General features: G+C 41.2%; 4 protein-coding genes across 7 annotated transcripts; 2 read left to right on the top strand and 2 right to left on the bottom strand.

Moving 5' to 3' along the window:
• Positions 1-1,511: 1,511 nt before the first annotated feature.
• hexb (hexosaminidase B (beta polypeptide)) lies at positions 1,512-8,123 on the top strand. 2 transcript variants are annotated; one of them, XM_041058916.1, is made up of 14 exons: positions 1,512-1,837; positions 2,001-2,152; positions 3,308-3,373; positions 3,995-4,041; positions 4,148-4,258; positions 4,368-4,469; positions 4,556-4,688; positions 4,846-5,026; positions 5,115-5,201; positions 5,316-5,388; positions 6,755-6,935; positions 7,360-7,450; positions 7,588-7,692; positions 7,781-8,123. In XM_041058916.1, the coding sequence occupies exons 1-14, from the start codon at positions 1,584-1,586 to the stop codon at positions 7,842-7,844; spliced, it is 1,647 nt and encodes a 548-aa protein (XP_040914850.1). In that variant the 5' UTR covers positions 1,512-1,583; the 3' UTR covers positions 7,845-8,123. The 2 variants fall into 2 exon arrangements, with proteins under 2 accessions (XP_040914850.1, XP_040914851.1); XM_041058917.1 differs by lacking the exon at positions 6,755-6,935 and adding an exon at positions 5,938-6,112 and having other exon boundaries at positions 1,514-1,837; positions 7,781-8,121.
• A 33-nt stretch (positions 8,124-8,156) lies between these two features.
• Positions 8,157-14,938, bottom strand: gfm2 (GTP dependent ribosome recycling factor mitochondrial 2). 2 transcript variants are annotated; one of them, XM_041058914.1, is made up of 20 exons: positions 14,643-14,938; positions 14,473-14,557; positions 14,118-14,163; positions 13,938-14,035; positions 13,707-13,832; positions 13,516-13,604; positions 13,332-13,420; positions 13,167-13,227; positions 12,735-12,920; positions 12,545-12,625; positions 12,307-12,455; positions 10,630-10,770; positions 10,437-10,536; positions 10,162-10,348; positions 9,980-10,056; positions 9,750-9,888; positions 9,457-9,642; positions 8,860-8,975; positions 8,591-8,773; positions 8,157-8,491 (listed from the first exon to the last, which is right to left on the bottom strand). In XM_041058914.1, the coding sequence occupies exons 1-20, from the start codon at positions 14,682-14,684 to the stop codon at positions 8,363-8,365; spliced, it is 2,310 nt and encodes a 769-aa protein (XP_040914848.1). In that variant the 5' UTR covers positions 14,685-14,938; the 3' UTR covers positions 8,157-8,362. The 2 variants fall into 2 exon arrangements, with proteins under 2 accessions (XP_040914848.1, XP_040914849.1); XM_041058915.1 differs by having other exon boundaries at positions 8,158-8,491; positions 14,473-14,535.
• A 292-nt stretch (positions 14,939-15,230) lies between these two features.
• nsa2 (NSA2 ribosome biogenesis homolog (S. cerevisiae)) lies at positions 15,231-17,719 on the top strand. Its single transcript, XM_041059785.1, has 6 exons — positions 15,231-15,372; positions 15,979-16,166; positions 16,275-16,425; positions 16,605-16,784; positions 16,929-17,121; positions 17,427-17,719. Exons 1-6 carry the CDS (start codon positions 15,370-15,372, stop codon positions 17,492-17,494), a joined length of 783 nt encoding a protein of 260 aa, XP_040915719.1. The 5' UTR covers positions 15,231-15,369; the 3' UTR covers positions 17,495-17,719.
• A 1,992-nt stretch (positions 17,720-19,711) lies between these two features.
• tor1 (torsin family 1) lies at positions 19,712-23,746 on the bottom strand. 2 transcript variants are annotated; one of them, XM_041059644.1, is made up of 5 exons: positions 23,418-23,746; positions 21,914-22,182; positions 21,633-21,808; positions 21,038-21,165; positions 19,712-20,920 (listed from the first exon to the last, which is right to left on the bottom strand). In XM_041059644.1, exons 1-5 carry the CDS (start codon positions 23,614-23,616, stop codon positions 20,676-20,678), a joined length of 1,017 nt encoding a protein of 338 aa, XP_040915578.1. In that variant the 5' UTR covers positions 23,617-23,746; the 3' UTR covers positions 19,712-20,675. The 2 variants fall into 2 exon arrangements, with proteins under 2 accessions (XP_040915578.1, XP_040915579.1); XM_041059645.1 differs by lacking the exon at positions 23,418-23,746 and adding an exon at positions 22,815-23,098.
• Between the last annotated feature and the right edge of the window lie 1,805 nt (positions 23,747-25,551).

The following is a 25,551-nucleotide window of genomic DNA, read 5'->3' as shown; positions in this document are numbered from 1 at the left end:
ATGCTTAATGCATTACAACCCAACACATGATCATTCTGCATCATGAGTACTTTCACATTTCATACATTTCGTTTATTGCTAATGTTTCTGTACTTTTATTTAAGTAAACTATTGCATAGAGGACTTCCTTGATCTGAACTCTTTCCACCTAAAACATTAAGCAAAATGAGATCCAGCATTGTGAGCGAGCCCCAGAGTAAAGATGTGTGTGTGTGTGTGTGTGTGTGTGTGTGTGTGTGTGTGTGTGTGTGTGTGTGTGTGTGTGTGTGTGTGTGTGTGTGTGTGTGTGTGTGTGTGTGTATGGTACATGGATATCAAAACAACACCGTAAAGGAAATACCATAAGGTCTAACTGAGTCACAGCAAACCCACCACTGAATGCCACAGAGACAATGTAAGTCCTATAGGATTATAAAGACATTGTGGTTTTTGGTTGAAGTAGTTGGGAATGAGAAGTCCAATTTTATCCCTGGACATCTTGTGTGAGTCACATCTGTGGTCCTTGTTGACAGTACTTCTTGGCTGTGACTAAACTGTTCAGTGGACCCCTGAGGCTATAATGTCATTATCCTAACTGTTTTTCTGTGCAGTGCACTTGTGTTGTGGTGATTACACACTCGCGTCCGGTTTCTTTTCCCATCAACTGTTTTTCATGAAGATGAGATTACACAATCACTGTAGGTTCATATGAAGCAGAGTGCAGGACACTTTCCCCCACAGAGGTGTATTTAGTTATGAGGAAAAACTCATTATGGCAGCACATGCTTCATGTATATAACAAGAGCAACACCTAGTGGACAAAACGGTCTTGGGACTAATACTGTTGATAAACAGCAGTCAGCAGATCTGAAAAGACAACATAGAAGGAAATGCTTCAAAATTGTAAAAGTAAAATGAAGTAGTTCTGGAAACTCAGCTCTTCACACCATTTTACCTTTGTCCCTGTTTACTGTGTCAAGACATTGACTCAATAAACTTTCAGTGTCCATTTAGAGATAGAGCGTTATGATCTCGTGGCCTCGCATTATTTTTTTTTTATCCAATGTCACCAGAGGGGCTCCGTAGATACTCATTAGTTTGCTTCAATAATTTATCCATGAACTTGTACAACTGTTACTGTGCTCCAACATGTCACATGCCAAACCCTTTCTTTTGCTTTTAATGCATCAATCATATACAGTCATCATGATCATATATAGAAACAAAGTTTATTTATTTTATTACTACTTAATTCCAGCAGATGACATGAAGATAAAAAAAAAAGTACAATTATAAATGACAGCATGATCAAATAAAACATGGCCTGGCCATCAGTAAAATGTTGTTATAAATAAAGGTCATTTATTTAATTTGTATTATTTTATGCTCCTTTGCATTGTTTGCTCCTTACATTTAATTTCATATGTTTAACAAAGAATAACAAGAAATATTTTTAATGGTTTCCATGCTGCCCCCCCAAGTTGTGGTTCCCCTTTAAATGTTTGCACAAAGCGGACTTCCGCATGAGAAGTCCCGCCCTGCTGCCTCTCCATAATGCTGCTGTCTGGTCGCTGGGTCTTGTGACTCTGTTGTCTTCATTCATCATGCCTGCTGTCCTGAAGTTTACTGTACTGTTGCTGGCCCTCGGCTTTTGCAGGGGGCTGCAGCACAACTACATCGACGAGGACGCCGAGCCCGTTGTTCAGGCTTCTAAATACGGCTCCCTGTGGCCTCTGCCGCAGAAAGTGCAGATCTCAGAGGTTTCATTCAAGTTGAGCGGCTCCAGCTTCACAATCGTTGACGCCAAAGAGTCGTCCGCCGGTCCGAGCTGCATTCTCCTGCAGAACGCGTACAGAAGGTGAGACACTGGAGTTTAATCGTTTGGTTTGTCGTTTACTTTAGCTCGACAACTTCCGTTTTCAGTTTCTCCTTTGCTGTTTGTTTGTCAGGGGGGAAAATACAAAGGTGCATTCAGGGACCAGTCGGTGTATGTTAAACACTGCTCTGCCTCTCTTGAACAGGTATTATGAGTACATGTTTGGCTTTGCGAAGAAGCAAGGGCCCAGCAAAGGCAGGAGATCAGGCCCCTCCGAGCTGACTGAGCTGCAGGTGTGGATCACATCACCTGACTCTGACTGTGACAGCTACCCCGGTCTCACATCTGATGAGTCATGTGAGTCTCTTCTCTTCCTCATAGCACATGAGCATAGCACATTAATAGCACATTAAATCTTCAAGTGCGTTCAGTCAAGTGTAAATGGGAAGAGCTTGGACTTGGACTTTACAGTTAAACTAAAACACATATCACCACACACTACATCCTCCAAAGTGACCATACAGTCGAATCCGCTCCTCTTGAAAACATTTTCAACAAAACTAAACAAACAAAAATATTATAACCTTCATGAAATAAGGATTTCTTGCAGGACTTATAAAATGATTAGAATATAAAGTTGATCAAATTAGCTCCCCCCTTGGCCAGCCATAACGTAAGACTCTGCTTACACATACATGCATGTGAAATAATAATACCATAATGTAATATGATATAGAACATTATGAAAATTCTGCATTATGAATACTTTCACTTCTGATACTTTACAATTTGCTGACTTATGTACTTTTACTTAACACTTTCAGCGCAGGACTTTTTAATGTTGCATTATTGGAAGTTTTACTTTAGTAGATAATATAAATACTTTCTCCGTCACTGCTTCTGCAGAAATGAAAGTTGCATACTTTTATCAGCAAGTGTCCGCTGATTAATGAAGATATCCATCTGTTGCTATTTCAGGTTTCTTCACTGTTTAAGGTACAGGTCAATAAAACTATTATACTTCAAAATACATAGTGGTGGAAAGTAACTACTAAGTACATTTACTCAACTTGCGGTAAAATACTGCTTACTCATCTAATAACAATACTCACAGGCGCTATTTTTCTGCCCAATGAGTACATTTATTTTTATTAGGTAGTAGCGTTTGCTGATAACACTTATTTTCTTTTTCCTAAGCAGGAATTTTAATGCTTTTAACAGAGTATTTTTACGTTGTTGTATTTGTACTTTTATGTAAGAAGAGGATCTGGATTCTTTGATAACATGGGGCATCTATGTAATTCTTCATACTACATTTTACAGCCAGAGAAAAGGTGTATTCATGATTTGCCAGTGGAATTAGAGATTATCTGGACAGCAGATACAAGGATTAACACGGTCAATTTAGACCAAACGTTTAAAGCCCCCCTTTAAAACCCCGACTTTAGTACCATAATAACCACCTGCCCAGCTTTGACTTCACATGCAGTGCAACACTTTGTGTGTCCACAGATGAACTGTCAGTGGATCTGCCATTTGCTGTCCTGAAAGCACCAAAGGTCTGGGGAGCCCTGCATGGTAGGATGTCTTTTTTGCCTGTTATTGCACCATTTTACAGCAAACTCGGCATTTGGACAGTTATTTTCATTACAGATTAGTATAATCTAACATAAAGTATATCAGGGAAAAAAGTGAGAAACACCCATTATGATTTCTCAGAGCCCAGGATAATGTCTTTAAAATGTTCCAGCATCTAAGAAGCTGGAAACAAAGATATATTTTACATTTTCATGTGATAATTAGCTTAAAGGAGTAGTTCAGTGTTTGCTCAGTATCTGAAACAGTTCAAGTGATTATAATCATTTCTGCTCTGCTCTGGACCATCACAAACAACGTGATCACTGATAAAACGTGTTGAAAATTATATCTCTGCATATATCTGCAATTTGACACATATATTCGAAAGCTGCCGTGGTGGTAAGATGCTGAGTCTGTGGTGTTACACTGTGTGTCGCAATGCAATGCAGACCGCCCATCACTCCTTGTAAGATAAAAGTGTGCACGCAATGTGCGCTTATTTACTGTGGAACTTTGATCATGTATCTAGGTTAGATTATCAGATGACTTCCAAGAACATTACACGATGACTTACGGTGTATTTATATTGCACTGTAAAATTTATTTCCATGGTTCTTTTAGGTCTGGAAACTTTCAGCCAGTTGGTGTATGAAGATGAATATGGAGCTGTAAGTGAAAGACAATACGACTGTTTCTAACGTTCTCATCATAGCGAGGACATTTTGTTGGACCTTCATATCCAAAATTGGTCGTCTGGTCTTTGTGTGTTTTCAGAAAAGCATCAATTCCACAACAATCAGTGACTTCCCCCGATTTGCACACAGAGGCATCTTACTGGACAGCTCTCGGCATTTCCTGCCCATCAAAGTCATCTTGGCTAATCTAGTAGGTTAGGCAGTGAGAGCTGCTGATTTTTGATTTTTTTTTTCTTTTCTCATTTTCGGTTTCATTTACCGTTTAAACATATAATTTTTTTCCTTAATCACTCATACAGGAAACAATGGCGATGAATAAATTCAACGTCTTCCACTGGCACATCGTCGATGATCAGTCCTTCCCCTACCTGAGCCGAACGTTCCCACAGCTGAGCCAGCAGGTCAGAAAGTCTGGTCATTATTAAGTATCAGGACACTGCATTTATCACAATCCACCAGAAGAGCTTATTCATTACGCCGTTCACAGGGGGCTTACCACCCATACACACATGTGTATACGCCTGCTGATGTGAAGATGGTGATTGAGTTTGCCCGTCTGAGAGGCATTCGCGTCGTCCCAGAGTTCGACACTCCGGGACACACTCAATCTTGGGGCAAAGGTGAGATATGCGAGTAGTGATGGAGAGAAATATTCTGAGTCACCACCCGTCTCTTATTCTTAATAATGTTTTTTCTTTTAAAGAAGCGTTCAGCAGTTGTACATCTAAAAACAGTGAAGCATGAAAAAAACATCACTTCTCTGTCTTTCCCTCTCAGGCCAGAAAGATCTGCTCACTCCCTGCTACTCTGGCGCCGAACCGTCTGGCTCCTTCGGACCAGTAAACCCCATCCTGAACACCACGTATGACTTCATGAACCAGTTTTTCAGGGAGATCAGCACTGTGTTTCCTGATGCCTACGTTCACCTGGGAGGTGATGAGGTGGACTTCACCTGCTGGTGAGACTGTACACAATGCCTCAAATGTCTCAGCATCAAAGATTAGAGAGCAGTTAATGCTGACCGCTGTTTCTGCTTTGCCTCACAGGAAGTCCAACCCGAACATTAGGAAGTTCATGGATGAGCAAGGCTTCGGACAAGACTATAGCAAGCTGGAATCATTCTACATCCAAAAGTCTGTTTCTCATTTATACTGAAATATGCTGCTTGTTCTCTAAGTTTTATTCCTTATTAGAAAAAAGAAAGAATTCGTTTCTTTTCTTTTTTCCCTTTTTTTTTGATCTGATAGGCTCTTGGATATCGTCACCACTACCAAGAAGGGCTACATGATCTGGCAGGAGGTCTTTGACAATGGTGTTAAGGTAAAAGAGAAATTGTGTGTAACACTATATCAATAATTTAAGAATAGAGTTTTTTTTAATGCCAACTAAAACAAGCACTTTATCAACATTGAAGATGAAGAGATCAATACCACTCTCATGTCTGAACTCTAAATATGAAGCTAGATTATCAGCTAGTAAACTCATCCTAATGAAAAACTACACGTTGTGGTTTTAAGGGTGAAAGTTACTGCTGCCCATCAACGGCTTTGCACATAATCCCAGTGAAACCACAATTTGTGCGCAAATTAAACACCTAAGGTAAGAATGTATTAGAGAGCTGTGGAGGTGCTGGTAGACAGGGCCAGCCTGTGTCCACCTCTACCCAGACGTTGTGCTAATCTAAACTAAATGGCTGCTTTTGACAGCTTTATTTTTAGCATGCAGAGTGGTATCTATCTTCTCACCTAACTCACGGAAAGAAAGTAAATAAACGCATTTTCCAAAATGTTGAACTATTCCTTTAACCATAACCAACAACTCATGTAGTATCTGACCTAAGAACAGTAGCTTGGCCTGTAACAATTCCAGCTAAAGCCAGACACAGTAGTGCATGTGTGGATCGGCGGCGGGTCAAATGAGGAGATGGGCAAAGTGACGGCAGCAGGATACACCACCATCCTCTCCGCCCCATGGTACCTAGATTTAATTAGCTACGCACAGGACTGGCAGAAGTACTACAAGGTTGAACCACTCAACTTCAACGGTCAGTTTTCATTAAAACAAATGGTGTTTTATGTCAAATCAGTTTATTTGGTGGAGGAAAACTCTGATTTGGGCTTGGTTCATTGAGGCAAAAAAGAATCCTGGATTTTGTTCAACAGGCTTACGCTTGAAAAACTGCACAGTTGTGACAAGAAGAGAGTCTCAGAGACAGACAAAGTGAACATGGGGCAGTGTGGTTGGTGGTTTCAGCTGTTTGTTTCATGGGTTGGTGTAGTTCAACACTGGAGGACCAACCCTGGTGTATTTGAAACAATAACCCAATAAATTAAATGCTCAAGTAAAATGAGAAGTAATTAATAAGCAAACACTGTGGCATGGCAAGAAGGTGCACACCTTGTCCTGGGTTTAAGTCCACCAGCCAGGGCAAAACAAGTCCGGTTTGGTCCTCCATAAACGTGGACCAAGACGAAAGTTGGACTGAACCTTTTTAGATTTGTCACCAAGATGTCACCAAGCAGATTCTATGACATTATGTTCTGCAAATAATTAAAAAGGAAGTAAAAGACACATTGTCTCGAGTGAAGGCTTGGACATTTTCGTCTTCGTCCCCCACCCTTAAGCAGATTTTTCCTTCGTATCTTGCTAATACTAATACTTGTATTTATGTATATATGCCGTGTAGTTGAAACCAGACACACTTATCCACGTTTGGAAAGGAAACCAGCAGCAATACCAGAATGAGATGGCAAATGTTACATCGTCAGGGTACAAGACCCTGCTGTCTACTCCCTGGTACCTGAACCGTATCTCCTACGGCCAGGACTGGCACGGCCATTACAAGGCTGACCCGCAGGATTTCAAGGGTTTGTGTCTGCACAATTGGTTTATTTAGCCAGATCCTTTTTTTTTTCCCTGCCCATTTTGACTGGTCATCAGCTGTTTATGTAGCATTGCTTTTTTTCAGTATTTACATAAGGGTGTTGGGAGATTGCCTCAGTCATATGATTGTTTTATTGCTCTGTTGTTGACCTGATTCAGATTTTATCAGCTGTATTGTTTGACTCTTGACACAGATCTGAAATGTCATGGAGTCACTCCTGTGCAAATATGTGTAAGCCTGTTGAATAACCAGAGGGAAATTCTCTAATATTTCGGTGTCAGAGGGGAGAAACCCACCATATAATTGTAATTCAGATAAACGAAGCATTTTATTTCTGTTTATTATATTGTCTCTAATCCAGTGGAGTTTTAGATTGCTGCCTCATCAAATATTACATTTTAAAACAGGAACTGAAGAGCAGAAGAAACTTGTGATTGGTGGAGAAGCCTGTTTGTGGGGAGAGTACGTGGACGCCACCAACCTGACACCCAGACTCTGGTACGGCTCATGTGATTTCTTCATTAACTCTCACCAGAGAAATAATGTATTTTGAACCTTGACACATCACATGACAGCAGCACTGATTTTTGTTTTTTTGTTTTTTTTTTCTGATCTCGTTTTCCCATCACTCCCAGGCCACGAGCCAGTGCTGTGGCCGAGCGTCTGTGGAGCTCCAAGGACGTGACTGACATCAGCGACGCCTTCAACAGACTGTCCATGCACCGCTGTCGTATGGTGGAGTAAGTATTTGCATTCATCTAACAGACACGCTCCTGCTAGAATTTCATATAAAATATACTGAAATATGTTCCTCATTTCCTGTCTAAGGCGCGGGATCCCAGCTGAGCCGTTGTTTTCCAGCTACTGTCCCCATGAGTACAAAGGTATCTGAAAGCAACTGAAGGGCTGGCCGTGGGGTCAGAAAAGGGAATCAGATCCATATATGATCAACTCCATGTTTGTATTTTAAACTAAAATTAAGTGCTAATCTGCCTTTGTAGAGACACACTGAAACACATTATGCTTTCAAAATTTGCTCTACAGGACTCTTGATCACATCTAATGTTGTAAACCTCCTGAATATAAAGATGCACTTTTTTTTAAATGAATGTTTGTATAATTGATTGTGAAAAAAAAATGTTGACATTTAAGGTGCTACCCTGTTGTTCCATATTAAAAAAAAAACAAGGGTATGAAGTAACTGGCTGCATATTTATTTTACATCCAACTAAGAACATGGTAAACTATTCGTATGATCATCATTATCCTGCAAGAGATATTCATACTATAAATAGCACTTTATGTAGTCAAATCTAATCGTTCTGGAAAAGTGTGTCGGTGGTAGCCATGCCTGTGTCGCAGAAGGCCATTGGTCCCATTCCGGATCTGCTACAGCGTTACGAACATCAATCACAACAGACCAGCCATTTTTTTAAGAAGGGCGTTCTGGTCCTGTGGGTTCATGGCCTCATAGGTGTCCAGCTCCAGGGAGAAGGTGGCGTTCCCAGATGTTATTGATCGCAGGATGGTGGAATAGCCCTTCACAAGGAAACACACGTGAACAGTAAGTAATTTTTCAGGGTGACGAATGAAACCGAAAACCTACAGACAAAATGTCGGAATTGTGTGTCATCTCACCATCATTTCTGCCAAGGGCACGGTCCCGAGCAGCACCTTGTTGTCATGACGACTCTGGATGTCTCTGACGGTGCCTCGTCTTTGGGCTAAGTCCCCCAGCACAGAGCTGAGGTGTTCCTCCCCAACCGTCACCTCCAGTGACATGACTGGCTCCAGTACCTGACCTCCTGCAAGCCTCAGGGCCTGCATCCAAAGAAACACAAAGGTAGCTTAACTATTGACAACCTTGTACTTTACAACATAGGACATAGACGCCCGTAATGTTTTACCTTAAGCATGCAGCGGGACACACAGGCAGACACCATGGCTGGAGACGTTCCTGGTTCTATGCTGACACTCTGGATCAGTGTAGTTACACCCTGTAAAGGATAACCTAGCAATGGACCTGAAGGTGTAAGAAGACATTGAAAACGATTAGTTTGTCTAATCTGCTAATTCAAAATGGGGTTGGTAGGTTTATTCAGATGTTACCTTCCCTCTGAAAAACTTTTTTCTCTCAGCTTCTTACTGTGAGAGATGGTGATTTACATGAACAAATAATTTTCTGCCAGAGTTTTTAGTTATTTATTGTGTGTGTGTGTGTGTGTGATGCTCTGTGTGGCTGAATTGTCTTGTTTTGATGTGTATACAGTCTGTACTTTGTTCTCAGGTCTGTCTTGTAAAAGAGATCTTAATCTCAGTTCCTGATTAAATAAAGTTTAACACCTTGCAGTCCTGGTGAAGGAGACCAGCTGTGTTTGAGCGTGTTAAACGATAAATAAGAAGTTTGTGGTTTACTTAGCCCTGGATATTAAATGTTAGAGAAAAATATTTTTGACTTTTCAGAGTCTTAAAGAATGAGAATAAATGAGTTTACTCATTATTACCTTGAAGATACGAGCTGTGCACTCCGTTCTCCACTGCACCTTTCATGTCTTGTGGTAGTTGACTCTCAACGTCCTCTGCGAAAACTAATTCATATGAACCAGTTGCAGAGGAGATGTCCACAGGACTCACAGCCAGCCCCACTGTCACCACATGTCTTCTCTCCCCAACTGTCCGGTCCAGTGTATCTACATTACAAGTAGTTAGGAAAATCAATATAGCAACAGTATGTAGCTGACAACAATTATTTATCCCCCACTTAATGCACAGATTAAGAAATGTTTGTTTGTTGTACCTGTGGCAGAGGCCTCGTGGAGAACTGTCTCCCGGTAAGCTACCTGTAGTGGTCCGAGGTGAGTCTCGATGCCGTACTCTCTTCTGATTCGATCATGGATGATCTCGATGTGCAGCTCTCCCATTCCACACAAAACAGTCTGAGAATGGAGAGCGAAGGACATTTAGGTGACTCAGTGTGGCACATGCTCTGGCTAAAGAACGTCCTGGCTAATCCAATGATGGTATTACCTGTCCAGAATCAGGGTCAACCCTGACTTTAAGACTGGGGTCTTCTCTCTGGAGGCAGTTGAGAGCATTCTCAAGGTCTTTCACAAAAAAAAGAAAAAAAAAATGTGTGAGGCTACAAGGTTTATGGCGTATAGCTAAGCTTTTAGGCCATGTGTAACAAAACTACAATAACTATCACTGACCAGCCTGTTTGGCCATAGTGGGTGGTTCTATAGTGCAGAAGAAGACAGGGTCAGGGACCTCCACTCCTGAAAGCACCACGGTCACGTCCTCCTCGCGCTTCTTCCCCAGCCCGTTGTCATTTTGAGCTCGGCGGGCTGCGGCTGCTGCTGAAGCCTTGGATGAAACAATGGTGTCCCCTGTGACTGTCTTCAGTGAAAGCAAGAAAAATAAATAAGCTTCTGAGGATGAAACTCTTCAATATAACAAATAAGGAATATGATATATGACGTTCTACCTGCTTCAGTCCTACAGTTAGTGCAATGTTTCCTGCTGTGATTGAGGGGATTTCTACGTGCTGATCAGCAAACGGCACCAGCAGCCTGCTCATCCTCTCACTGTAGACAACATGACACAAAAATAAATGAATACGGGTCAAAACTGATCGGCTGATCAGTCAGGGTCACGTCACTGTAACGGAAACTACGTACGTGCAGTTCCTGTTGATGTTGTGGATGGCCGTCTGTGGTTTCAGAGTACCAGAGTAAATCCTAAGAAACACCAGAGGACCACGCTGCTTGTCATGGAGAACCTTGAAGGCCAGAGCACATAAGTCGTCTTTGTACCACCGCCTGTGGGATGAAGAATGTTGAACAGGGCTTAACATCTATAAACAATGACCAAATGTGAGTAGAGATATATTTTCATACTAGAATGGTAAATTCACTATAGGACAATTCCAGCACGATTTGAATTTTTGCTCATTTTTTATTCTTCTTCTATGCATTTACCATTAATTGTACTTATGTGTGCCACCATAGAGGATATCAGTAAATCAGTTTTGTAAAATTGTTCAAGTTCATTCATACCAATTAAATTCCAATTAAGTAGGAAAACTATTACACAGCTGACAAGTGACTGTTCTGGTCTAAGTCAGCTACAGTGGGTACAGAAAGTATTTAGACCCCATTAAATTTTTCACTCTTTATTAAATTGCAGCCATTTGCTAAAATTATTTAAGTTCAATTTTTTTCCTCATTAATGTACACACAGCTCCCCATATTGACAGAGAAACACGGAATTGTTGAAATTTTTGCAGATTTATTAAAAAAGAAAAACTGAAATATCACATGGCCATAAGTATTCAGACCCTTTGCTCAGTATTTAGTAGAAGAACCCTTTTGAGCTAATACAGCCATGAGTCTTTTTTGGGAATGATGCATGAAGTTTTTCACACCTGGATTTGGGGATCCTCTCCAGTTCTGTCAGGTTGGATGGTGAACGTTGGTGAACAGCCATTTTCAGGTCTCTCCAGAGATGCTCAATTGGGTTTAAGTCAGGGCTCTGGCTGGGCCATTCAAGAACAGTCACAGAGTTGTCCTGAAGCCACTCCTTCGTTATTTTAGCTGTGTGCTTAGGGTCATTGTCTTGTTGGAAGGTGAACCTTCAGCCCAGTCTGAGGTTCTGAGCACTCTGGAGAAGGTTTTCATCCAGGATATCCCTGTACTTGGCTGCAATCATCTTTCCTTCGAGTGCAACCAGTCATCCTGTCCCTGCAGCTGAAAAACACCCCCACAGCACGATGCCAGTTCTGGTCGTCCCAAACGTCTTCCATTTAAGGATTAGGGAGGCCACTGTGCTCTTAGGAACCTTAAGTGCAGCTGAAATTTTTTTGTAGCCTTGGCCAGATCCGTGCCTTGCCACACTTCTGTCTCTGAGCTCTTCAGGCAATTCTTTTGACCTCATGATTCTCATTTGCTCTGAAATGCACTGTGAGCTGTAAGGTCTTATACAGACAGGTGTGTGGCCTTCCTAATCAAGTCCAATCAGTATAATCAAACACAGCTGGACTCCAATGAAGGTGTAGCACCATCTCAAGGATGATTAGAAGAAATGGACAGCACCTGAGTTAAATATATGAGGGTCATAGCAAAGGGTCTGAATACTTACGGCTGTGTGATATTTAAGTTTTTCTTTTTTAATAAATCTGCAAAAATTTCCACAATTTTGTGTTTCTCTGTCAATACGGAGTGCAGTGTGTACATTAATGAGGGAACAAAAGAACTTTAATGATTTTAGCAAAAGGCTGCAATTTAACAAAGAGTGAAAATTTTTAGGAGGTCTGAATATTTTCCGTACCCACTGTATATGTTCAAGAGTTCACTCACACCAGGTCGTGGTGCCGTTCATTGGGGGCAGGCAGGTAGGCAATGATGGCATCTAAAAGAAGCTGAACACCTTTGTTCCTCAAAGAGCTCCCACAGAGCACCGGGACACCTTTACGGGCCAGAGTCACCCGCCGCACAGCCTCTTCTAGCTGGAGACACATTAGCACAGTTCACTCTGTATTTCACAAGTAACTGTGCAACTTTATAGGCTTATAAATTGGGATCATACATTACTCACTTTGACTGAGGGAACTGCTTCAAAATTGTCACTAAAATCAGTTAGCAGCAGTTCAGCAAACTCATCATCCAGATCAGCAACCTGTGATTGGGAACAAAAATACATATGAGAAAAAAAAAAATCAAGAACATATATATTTTTTTAAATGTAAAAGTTGTGTCATCGTTGCTGAGATTGATACGACACGTACCTGTTCAATTAAAGCTGTCCTGGCCTCACTGACTTCCTGCAGGAGTTCTGGCTCATCAGACTGGTCAAGAGGTTTGCTTTCAAACGTTCGTCCATCATCTCCCACAGATCTTAGCTTCCATATCAGCTTCTGGTTGGTTAACAGGTCAACCACACCCGTGAAGCTCTTGCCGCTGCCGACAGGAATCTACGAAACAAGATACACGAGACAAATAAAACACACAGTAACAGACTCTCATTAGGTTTTTTTTAACACATACTTTCTTTGTGTATTTTGCTTTTTAAATTGAGTTATTACAAATTATAAATTAATAAAAGGAACGGACTACTTGAATGCGACCTCAGAACTTATTTCAGTCATCACAAAGTAATGATGACATTTAAGAGTTAGCCTTCACCGAAGATTCACCATTGTTTTTTTCTTAAGGCCTACCTGCAGAAGGAGTGGATTAGCTTTCAGCTTCTGTTTTATGCTCTCAATGGAAAAACTGAGACTAAGAGAAAAAAGAACAGTGGTGAGTCTGACAGTTTCCAAGTTAAATTTAAAAAAAAGAAAAAGAAGTTGTATACAGTTCAGCTGAACCGTCGAGTCACTGACCTGGCTGCAGGTTTATCCATCTTATTCAGGAAACAAACACAGGGAATGTGGTGCTTCTCTGCTTGTCTCCACACAGTCAGAGTCTGAGCCTGTTTGTGTTTTCAGGGCAACAGAAAAAACTGTGCTCAGAGTGCACAAAACATTTTTAATGAAAAAAGAAGCTGATTCAAAGCAGTGGGCTTACCTCAACTCCAGCTGAGGCATCAAACACTGCAACAGCCCCATCAAGAACACGAAGCGCCCGCTCCACTTCGAGAGTGAAGTCAACATGTCCTGTAATCACACACACACAGAGTCTTGTTTGAGTGGCTGCTTCTTTTCATTTCCATTGACATATGTTGCTCTCACAGGGATGCTTTCATTTAATATTTCTACCCGGCGTGTCTATAAGGTTTATTCTATGACTTTTCCAATCGAATGTGACCGCTGCTGACTGTATGGTGATGCCTCGCTCCCTCTCTTGAGCCATAAAATCTGTGACTGTATCCCCGTCGTCTACATCTGAAAGAAACAGTGACCAAAATAAACTCAGAGACAGGAGCAAACAGGCAGTCTATAAGTTATAAAGAAGAATTAACAATGTTCACATCTCTTTCTCCTCCACACCTCCTAGTGCCCTTGTATAGCCAGAGTAATAAAGCATCCTCTCTGTGGTTGTCGTCTTTCCTGCATCAATGTGGGCCATGATGCCAATGTTCCGGATCCTGCAGATACAGTGCACAATTTGAGATGGAGCTGAATCTCAACAGTATTTCAAACAACTGACTGCAGAATGCAATTACTTACTTGGATATATCAGGACTGAGCACAGCCCGCAATGATTTGACATCATCTGCAACAGTGAACATGAAGTAGAATAATGATGATAAGATTTTGATCACAGGCAGTAGCAGTTCTGGAGCTTTTGATCAACCTCAGCTACTAAATAGACCTTGATGGTGATGAGACTATTTTGTCATAAAACAGAAAAATCCACAGACATCAGTAATATTTAAACCAGCAAATGTTGAGCATTTAGTACTTGACAGAAGACTGAATCCAATAACTGGAATCAACTAATTTCGTGTTGCTCGACTAATCAATTAATCAACTCCTTAAAACATGTGAATGTCAATGGATCTAGTTATGTAAAACAACGAACCTGGAAGAAGGCTGTAATGTCTCTTTACATGAGAGCTCACTCTGCATCTGCAGCACTGGAGCCCTGCAGTTAATAAATACCGTCCCTGTAAATGAAAATGACTCCGTTGTGAACTCAACATGATGTTATGTATCACAGACAGCACATATTTTGGAGGAGTTATATCTTACCCAAATCATCCTGCTAAATGTGCAAAGGGCTCTAACGCGCATATTTTATGTCAGCTTATCTTCCAAGTTTCAGATAAGTCATAGTGGAGGAACATTAGCTTTAGAAAATAAGCCTCTACGGAGCAATGTCAGCCTATTTGTTACGGCTAAACCATAACATTAAAAAAGAGGGAGACAGGGAGAGCATTGCCATAATCACCAGAATAATACTGGACGTATTCAAGAAGTTAGTCATAAAAAAGAGGCCTTGAAATGTCCTACAAAACGGAGTCCGCTTTAAAACTATCAAAAAAAGTCACGCTCTCATAAGGCACAGCTCCAAAATAAATTCATAGGAACAAGCGTGTGAAGCTTATAGTTCCGGACATGAAAACAAAGCCGGTTCCGCATTAATTAGGTCAACATTAGCAAAATTGTTTGATATACATACATATAGAATGTATATCAGAACAAATGTGCTCAGTTTATATTTGAAAATATAATAATAATAATAGTAATAATGTGATTTTTCTTTAATGTGAACCGGTGTCACCGATAAGTCGTTCAGTTTAAGCCAACGGACAACGCGTTGCGTCAGGATGACGTACTTCCTCTAAGTTTCGGCTCCGGGGAAAACAACATCAGAGGGACCCCAGCCACAAGAAAAAAACACCAAATAATCTGCGTCTGTACCAACTGTTACCACCTGCGACGTTTTCACTGTAACGCTTAACTCCCTTAACACACAATGGTAAGAAAACAACCTTTCTGAACTGTATTATTTGACGTTTCTCGGTATTTTAAGGCGTTAGCGTGCTGTGGTAGCATTAGCTTTGTTCACATGTGGTGGGGTGCTGTGCCGTGCTGCTTTCTTGTTGACAGGAAAACCATCTGACATCCACTGACAGATGTACTTTTAATAATAGATGTATGAATATGACAACTCGGTTTTTGTGAAAGTTAGCTCCCTCGTTTACAAGCCACACGGTGCATTTTTCTTTACAGAGCTGCCAACGGTGTTATTTCTTATATATGCAATAGAGCAAGGCAGCAAATCCTAACATTTGTTAAAGGGAGACCAAAGAATGTTTGAGTTTCGTTTTTGTTTCAAAAATGGCCCACACGATTAATCAGTCATCAAAATAAATGCTAAGTATTTCTTCTATTAATCGATTAATCATTTTAGCTTCAGGTCATATTGAGCCACATAAGACTGTGTTTACTGTAAACATAATCATGTTTGGTCATTTTTATTTGGAACAGGAAACTGTATATTTTTGCACGAAACCCAATCTGTGGATTTATTATACTTCATGTCAACATAAATTGAATTAGATGTTTGTTTTTTCTTTTATAGCCCCAGAACGAGCACATTGAGTTGCACCGCAAGCGCCATGGCTACCGCCTGGACCACCATGAAAAGAAAAGAAAGAAGGAGAGCCGTGAGGCCCACGAGCGGTCTCACAAAGCCAGAAAGTTAATTGGTTTGAAGGCCAAACTATACCACAAACAGAGACATGCAGAGAAGATCCAGATGAAGAAAACGTGAGTATGGAGGGAGAAAACTGGTGCTTGTTTTTGTTGCTGGTTTAAAGAAACAAAATATGAAAACTGGCATTGACAGTCAGACAATTCTGACTTGTATCCTTGCAGCATCAAAATGCATGAACAGAGGAAGACCAAGCAGAAGAATGATGATAAGACCCCAGAGGGAGCAGTGCCAGCCTACCTCCTGGACAGAGAGGGACAGTCCCGTGCTAAGGTCCTCTCCAACATGATCAAACAGAAGAGGAAAGAGAAGGCTGTAAGTGTCTGCTGAAATCTGCCCCCTTTTGTGGTGGTTGTGTAGTATCATTTCACAGCGAAGATCTCCTGCGTTTAAGCAAAACGTATATTTCAGTTGCTAATTTTATGCAAGTGATATAAACATGTGAAAATGATGCCAATGGTTTTCTAAACACAAACGTGTAATGTTGTCTGTAGGGCAAATGGGAGGTGCCCCTGCCGAAGGTGCGTGCCCAGGGAGAGACTGAAGTGCTTAAAGTCATCAGAACTGGAAAGAGACAAAAGAAAGCCTGGAAGAGAATGGTCACCAAAGTTTGCTTTGTCGGTGACGGTTTCACCCGTAAACCTCCAAAATATGAACGTTTCATCAGACCCATGGTAAGATTGCATTATAGTTTGAGTTGAAATGTTTTCATATGACATGTTATACTCAGTCTAATTTGCAGCACTGTTTTTTAAATGTGCATTCAAGTTTCAAGTGCCTCATTTCTAAAATACCTTTTTCTCCTTCTCCTGTTTCAGGGTTTACGTTTTAAGAAGGCTCATGTCACACATCCAGAACTTAAGGCCACATTCTGTCTTCCCATCCTTGGAGTGAAGAAGAACCCATCCTCTCCCCTCTACACTTCGCTGGGAGTCATTACAAAAGGAACAGTCATAGAAGTCAATGTCAGCGAGCTGGGCCTGGTTACACAAGGAGGAAAGGTCATCTGGGGTGAGTGCTTAAGTCTGTGTGAATCCATTAACCCAGTCAGTATATTTACATATGTTGCAGGGATTAGTTTAGTCCCACTTTTGTGAATCACTCAGAAATGTCTGTGTAAACAATAAATCCAGTTTCTTTTTTTGAGCTTTGACAGTTAAAAAGACTAAAACATCAGTCTTCTGGGGGGCCTGGACATTTGTTGCAGGACTCCTTGTTTGTAATGGAATTTAAAATGTGATACTTAATGTAAATATTGTACAGATATTAATGTTTTATGTGATGATGTTGTAACTAATATTTCTTCTTCTTCTCAGGTAAATATGCCCAGGTGACAAATAACCCAGAAAATGATGGCTGCATTAATGCAGTTCTGCTGGTATAAGACCCTCAACCTTTATACAGACTGTGCCTGCTAACTCTTGATTCACACGAGGAGTGTTGATGACCACAAGGAACACAAAGATGCAATATGCAAGGGGCTTGAAATCAAGGAACCGTCGGGAAGATCACGGATGCAACACAACTGGTTTTGGATGCTCAAAGGAAAAGAAAATGGGATGATTTGTTGTGTTAAATTTGATGCAAATAAACTTGATATGAGACCAGATTTTTTTTTTTTACTTTTGTCCCTTTCTGTTATAAATAAAATATAAAATATTCCATATGATACAAAATTCTGACTAAAGGAGGGGTGGCGGGGATATGTAGTAATGGCTGATCGAGGCTTTGTTGAAGCTTCGACCCCTGATTAAAAAAAATGGTTCACTACCATAGACTGTATAAGACATGGACGTAGCACCCGTGACGTCACCCATTGGTTTCGGGGAGTCGGTTTTGTGACCAAACCATGGCCATCTGAGCTGCGCCATCTTGGATTTTGGTGGGAGTGTACTTTCCATATTTGGCGGAGAGGCGGTTCCTCTACGGGTCAGCCGGCCCAGAACCCACCCACTTAGCTCGGAGCAATATTTAATATTTACCGGCTTTCACCGCTACCTCCATCCACTATCCACTTACAGTTACAGCAGCACACAAACAGCAGGAGCCGCTTATTGACGGAGCTGCTCTGTCCATGCAATGTCGGACTTCTTAAAAAATGAGACAAAAATGAGACGAAATAAAATTGTAGCCTAGTATTCCCGCCATAAACGGACTCTGAGAGCACGGAACACACCGCAACAGCGTTCCCAACATTAGCTGCTGTATCAGCAGTGACCATAAATCGGCAATTAAGTCATAAGCCAGGGGCATAATATGCTAATACATGCTAATTAGTGCAAACATCCAGGTAAAATAGTGAGAAACTTACTTACCGAAAAAACTGCAACACAGACTCCTTCCACGGTCGGTTAGTACAGTCTACACTACAACAAGCCATATATGTCACAAGAACCTATCCGAACACTGGCAAACAAACACGGACACTGCAGCCCGTCAACCGCTGGAGGTAGCCGGAGGCTTCTGGATGTAGCCGCCTAGCCTAGCCGATGCTTCAGCAAAGAGCTAACTGCCCGTGCCTGTCTACGGAGCTGTCACTCAACGTAACCACGCTCCAATTTATGTAAGAACTGTAAGCCTAAATAACACTATAACGGTTGTGGTATAAAAAATGTACCAGGCTGTAAATATGTTTTCTTAGGCTGTAAAGTTGGCTATTTTAACATGGGGGTCAATGGCGAATTGCTCACTTCTGGAGCCAGCCCCCAGCGGCAGCCGAGGAACTGCAGCTTTTATTTGAACGCGGAAGTGAGCCTCACTGCTGAAACCTACAACTCCCCCGTTGTTCATTACCCGAGGCTTCAATGACACGGTGCTCGAGTAGGGCATCTAGTGGTCAAAACCCCGACAGAAAGACGGGTGGCGGGCATTTGGGCCTGAGACATGTGTCAGAGCATGTGTACAAAGCAAAACCCTGACAGGTGCTGTCTGTCTTCTTTATTTTAGCCTTGTGCCTAAAGTTGCCCTTTGCACAGCAGTGTTTGGCAAGCTGTTTGATTATTACATAACTCCTATTTCAGTCCACATTTCCAGCTGCCACTTCAGGCTTATGTTCATTTATCACAGTTAGTGAATAGAGGGAAGCCAGAGCTGCATGATTCGATTTAAATGAAACTAAGAAAAATGTTTGTGGAAATGATGATGATTATTTATCTTGTCTGGCTATTTATCGTCCTTTGTAATCACAGTATATATCTATACACCAGGTTCTGTTGCCATTTTCCAAAATCCATGAGAAACTTTGATTTCTATGCCAGACATCATGACTTTAACAATAAATAACTCGTGTAACTTGATTTTCAAAACAATCACTGCACCAAAAGTTGGTCAGTCAGCTTTTCAAGATGAAGCCTCTTTATTTAATTGCCCGCTGGTTCATAAGTTGTGCTGTGAGCTCATCAAAACATTTTTTTTTTTGTGGTTTCAAAACCCTACAGCCAAGATTTGAAGTTTTGTTCACATTTGGGCAGGACTGTATATGACTCCTCCTCTTCAAAGACAAAATATAGCACAGAAAAGTATTGTGCTTTGAAAAAAAAACCTCTTGGCTGGATTGGGACACAATCTTTACTTCATTTAAAATCAGAGTAACTGGACAATCAACCAATCTTACATAAAGTATAATTGGAATCCTGTATTTACCAAAACTTGATGTATTTTATTTTGTTTTTTTTTTGTATGTTGCAAGAATGTTGTCCTGAGTTCATGCACAGTGTCCTACTACAGCTCCAGACATGTAAAAAATTCTAAGTATCCTGTAAGGCAAATTAACATCTGGATATTTCAATATTTCAACATGGACACAAAGATAATATATTACTCATACGTTACAGAATCTATCTGTACTGTATCATATTTACCAAATGAGATATTTAAAGTAAGTGGCTGCACAGTATAGAAAACATATCTTGTCAATGCTGTTTTTTAATGTTACATGTAAACAGTTTCCTTTTCTGCATCATGTATTTGAACAGTGAGGCTTTTCTATCAGCAGCACTGACGACCCCACTTCACCCACAACGCTGACTGTTAATGAGCTCGTATGTACAGTGGACACGTGTAAGGTAACAATGAAGATATTATAAAAATCGTGAAAGTAAGAATTAAGGCAGTTGTCTTCCAGTAATCCACGTATGTGGACCACAAATTAAAAAATAAACGCATACAGTGAAATGCTATAGCTTCAGGACACCTTTAGTCATTAAGCATCTCTCAGGAAAACAACCTATCTCTGAAACTCTCATTGTTGTGTGACATAAAAAGAAGAGATCAATCCCCTCAATCAGTTACAAAGGATCCCAATCTTATTATTTTTTCATTCAACTGGCGCTGTGCACTTTCATCAGCCCCTCCACCTTCATTCAGTGTAAGCGAGATGCAGCATTGGAGAAGGCCTGCTGATATCCTTTTCATGGCCCCAAGGTCAGAGAGTGAAACCTTCAAGCAGACCTCCTCAGAGTTCAGTCAGCTTGACTTCATCTCTTTAGCCATTTGGCTGAGAGCAGTTTTCTTTTAAAACAAAAGTGCACGTAGTGATCAAACGTCGTGTCCATCCGATCGTGACGTTATATGTAGTAGTTCAACTTGCTCTCTATTGTCTTGCAGCCTTTGACGGAGAAAATTCTTTCAGTTTTGGGGGAATAAACTAAATCTTTGGCCATCCTGTTTGCCACGTGCCGGTTTGGCGGAAGTCCTCTAGCTTCCATCTCGGCCATGGCACACTGGACGACGTGTTCGTACTCCAGAGGCAGGAACGGGACGAAGAAGTCCACCAGGTTCTTGTCAATCAAACTTGTACGAAAAAAGCCACCTACAGGAAGAGATTAATAGATGTTTCAAGTAGTAAAAAAAAATCATCCATGTTTTTCATCAAAGCTGGCTTGAGAGTGACAATGACACAACAGCACTTCATTTAATTTATACTCACTTTGGTTGTTGTTGAACACTGATAGAGAGAGCAACGTTTCCAGGTCTTTGAGCTTGATCTCTTCTCGGGTTCGTCCTGATTTCCAGAAATCTAAAGTCGTCTGTATGATGTTGTCCCCCCCAGCATTGCTATGAGTAAGACCAGAAACAGGCAATATATTAAAACATATAACAGCTTGATCTGTTGTTAAAACAGTTTTACATTGATCAAATATAAATATAACATGTACAGATATACGGTCTGGGCTCTCAAGTTTCAAAGCTACAGTGATGCTTTCTTACTGCATTATTACCACAAAACTCCTTTTTATTTATACCATTCTATGGTACAAATGAAAATGACTTAAGAGCCAGTATACTCCGTCAGGACTGCCTGCTGGGTGGTCGAATAGCTTCAGAAACCCCCCTCCCAACATGCCTTTCGTCGGATTAAAGGGGTCTGGGTCTGACTATTTCTGCAGCCTTTCCAAATCCAACAATCCACCATTCCTACAGGGGACTGTTCTGCTCAAACCCTTTTGAATTCTGACATGGTCACACAACACCGGTTCCGACAGAGTGAGAGCCAGCCCTTAGAAATGCTTTCAGCTTTTCACCTGAGGAAGATGAAGATGGCTTTCCGATACGAAATTCCATCCAGCTTGTCATAGTAGTCCAGGTATGGCTTGATGCTGTCAATCAAGCCGGGATGCATCTTGTCCATCTCATCAAAGATGAACATGGAGCGTTCACAGTTGGTGACATTTCCTTTGATCCACTGCTGCAACTGATACTGTGGAGAAACAGTAGCAAACTCACTTCACACAGAAGGCTGAAAAAGAACAATTTCACTGTTTTAATTTAAAGGAAAATGAATCAACTCATTTGAACTCCATACCTTGTACATATTAAGGTATTGACTTGGATGTGGGAAGTGAAGTGTGGCCGTGAAAACATGAACGAAGTTGCTGTCCATTCCCTCCTTGTAAATGTTTTCAGCAATCAGCTTACTAACAAAGTTCTTCCCTGTGCCGGTCGATCCGTGCAGAGAGAGCACCAGGGGCTTCTTTGGGTTGTCGCTGCTCACGAATCCATTCACAGCTTTGAAGATGATGCGTGATGCAAGGTGCTGTCCGAACAGCTTGCTGTCCAGGTCAGCCTTGAGACCTAGAAAGTACAAAGCAGAAAATCAACAGGGTTAGCAGCAGCAAACACCTGACCAAAAAAAAAAACCTTTCTGACATTTTTTTAATCTGAAAAATCTTGTCTTATTTCATGTCACAATCCATTTGTGTGTGTGTGCTACATGAAAACTGTACGTCACTGCAGTTCCACCCAACTCATGCCTGGCCACAGAAGGGGCTCGCTGGCATTTACTTATGATTTCACTGTTGACTGAAGCAACAGGATGAACGCTGAGGTATACAGGAGCATTCTGTGCAAAGCGTCAAAAGTCACTGGACGACCTGCTGAAGACCAGACTGAAATGCAGGGAGACCCCACAACAAGTAAGTGCTGAGAGCGACTGCAGTCTCCAACGCATTTCTTTCTATACTGATGTAAATCCACTCCAAATAAAGCAAAGACCTGGCAGCTTAATGCAGTATGCATGGTTTTATTTCAAACGCAACTCACAGAGCCTACTACAACAGAACAAAGGTCATTCTCTCCCAGTCAGGTGTCGGTTCTGTCGGTAGGAAAAACAAACCTTATCCTTATGGCCGTATTCTTTAGACTGCACATCAGTGTGCCTACTTAACGTTATTTGTCCCGTGCTGAAACAAGCTGCACACGCTCACCTGTTGCATTGAAGGCTATCCATTTCGAATCGCAACTTTCATGTAAATAATTGTAGATCGTCCGGCCCAGAGTCGCACCGATGCCGATCACCACTGTTGTTGTAACCGGATCAAACGTGTTCACCAGCACCCCGGTCGTCGACAAAACATGCAACCACAAATATAAACGTGCCGCGTTCATCGTCGAAACCACTTAATCGCGGACATCAGTCGTTTTTTATGTGCTAAAAAAACAACAACCGTAAAGCCCAGGCGAAACCGCGCTAATTCAGCACACTGACTAGCTTCTTTACAACGCGGAACTTCCTCATACGTCACGAGCACGTGATCAACAATCCGAGCTCGGTTCAACACAACCTCAGAAATGTTCGGTTAACTTAGAAAAGGATGCAAAAGTAAATAAAACGAAGTATTACAATGAGCTTTACGCACGTTTATACTACTTAGGCACTTGTATGGGTCAGTGACGATGTAACACATGTCCCCGCTCGGCTAATGTTAAACCAGTCGATAGCTTAAAGCTGTTAAAGTGTGAGAAAATGCCAAAACAACACCGTAGCTAGTTGTGGTGGCGGCTGTGTTAGCCGGACGCACGCGTGTTACCTGTCCCGTTGAAAGAGATCCACTCGGGTCGACAGCACTCGTGGAAGTAGAAGAAAATGTTCTGGTAGCTAGCTAAAAACGCCGTCAGAGTGGCAGCCACGCCGACCGCTATGGTAGTGCTGATGGGCTCGATCGCCTGGGTCACGCCGCAGCAGAACAGCGTCCACAGCAGCAGGAGGTGCAGCTTCCTCGGTTTCATTTCGCACTTGTGGTACCTCTTAATCAAAGAAATTAAACGGGTAAACTGCCAGATGGTTCGTTAAAGCCGGTGGGCGAACTCAGCTGGAGGTGGAGGAACTCCGGTTGTCATGAACGCGCTCGGGTCAAGTGACGTCAGAGTCCAAAGGTTCTTCTTCAGTTAAAGATAATCAGATTTTTTTTTTTTTTGTACACAGGCGTAAATATTATTTCATACCAAAATATTTACTCACAAACATTAAGGCATATCAAAGAACACGGACCCTCTTTTTAAAAGCAAGCCACATTTCCTAAGGAAGAGATAGGCTTACCTATAGTAATAATAAAATTCAGCCATGCTTAAATAAATAGAAGGGTAGGGGGTACAAAAGGTCAAACGTTTTTTTTTTTACTTCATAAGCTCGGAGGAAGAATTTTGCATGTTACCTCATAAAACACCTTTTTAAAGGTTCCTTTTTAAAAACAGAAAATCAGTTTTCCTCCATCTAGATGTGTTACCAATTTCTTTGCAATAAAAATGTTTTCTAAAGGAAAACTATGGTAACTAAATCTTCATTTGTAGTGAATCTACTTGAACTTTTTTTTAAAATGTCAGTCCTTAAATACAAATGTCTTTCTTCCAAAATAATGAAAAGAAATAAACAGAACACAAACTGAGGTGTTATACCTTTGGCACCACCAGGTGGGGCTCACTGCTTACATCTGCCAACTTTTTTTCCCTTTACAGTTCAAAATAGACGAAGCGACAGTGATTTACTCTCCATCAGTGGGTGAAAAGTGTCAGCTGTCATTGTTGGGATAAATATAAAATGCATGGGGTGACACCTTTAAATTTGTATTAATTACTCTTTTCTTGGGTTGTTGGGCTGTTTTGGGTGATCTGGGCCATGCTTTAGACAGGTTAACTGAGTCTACCATGTGGTGACCTCCATCCATTTCAGATGACAAATAAGAAATTTGTGTTAACACTTTCAACAATAGGGAATATAACATAAACTCTCTAGCATGTTCAGTCTCCCTGACTTCACATAAACTTGCATTAATTGACCTTTTTTGGCCACTTGGGGGTAGTGCAGCATTCTGTGGGATCAACATGTTTTCACATTTTCAGTGACAATCACACCCTATCACAAATTGAACGTCTGGCTCTACAAGGGGCAGACAAAAGAGTATTCTATGAAACCCCAGAATAATCTAGTAAGTTGGTTGCTTTTATTTTAAAAACTAATTATTTATGTACAGAATTTTCCAAATAAAATAACAGGCAGTGCCCCGAGATGTCTAAAGAGATGAATGAGCTTCTCAAAACAATGAACTGGAAACTACAAGCATAACGGGGCTTGTATGAGGAATTAAGAGAATAAGCCTGATTCATCTGCTGTTTCATGTTGTATAATCATTAGTTCACAGCTTCCTGTTATTCACAGTCAATGAAGAGTGCTTTATTTTGAGAAGGACATCTATTTCCTTAAACATCTCAGGGCACTGCCTATTATTAAGTATATTTGGAAAGTTCTGTACATAAAAATTAGTTTTTAAAATAAAGCAAAGGTTATAAAGAACTTTTTGTCTTCCCCATGTACAGACACAGTCAAATTGTAACAGGGTGATTTAGGTGACTTAGGCTGATTCAGTGAATGAGTCCATCAAATGGGCCAAGACATGGCTCAGGGAGGAAGGAAGAGTCCATTTGACACAGATAACCTGGAACACCTGCTCTCAGGTCTGTACTTCTCTGCAAGCCCGGAAAGTGATTAAAAAACAGCATGTTCGAATGTATGAGAGACTATTGTCTGCTCCCTGCAGGAGTGAGTTGTGTTTTCTGCCGGCTGCCAAATAAATGTCAAGCTACAAGTGTCTGAAGAGAGAAGATGACCTGTTGCACTTTTTTCTTCCAGCCACAGATGTGACATGATGACAGAGGCAATGCTCGTCC

This window comes from Toxotes jaculatrix, chromosome 16, assembly GCF_017976425.1.
Source record: "Toxotes jaculatrix isolate fToxJac2 chromosome 16, fToxJac2.pri, whole genome shotgun sequence".
In the NCBI taxonomy this organism is placed as follows: domain Eukaryota; kingdom Metazoa; phylum Chordata; class Actinopteri; family Toxotidae; genus Toxotes; species Toxotes jaculatrix.
The sequence above is the reverse complement of the archived record's forward strand: the minus strand, read 5'-3'. Positions and strand labels throughout refer to the sequence as shown.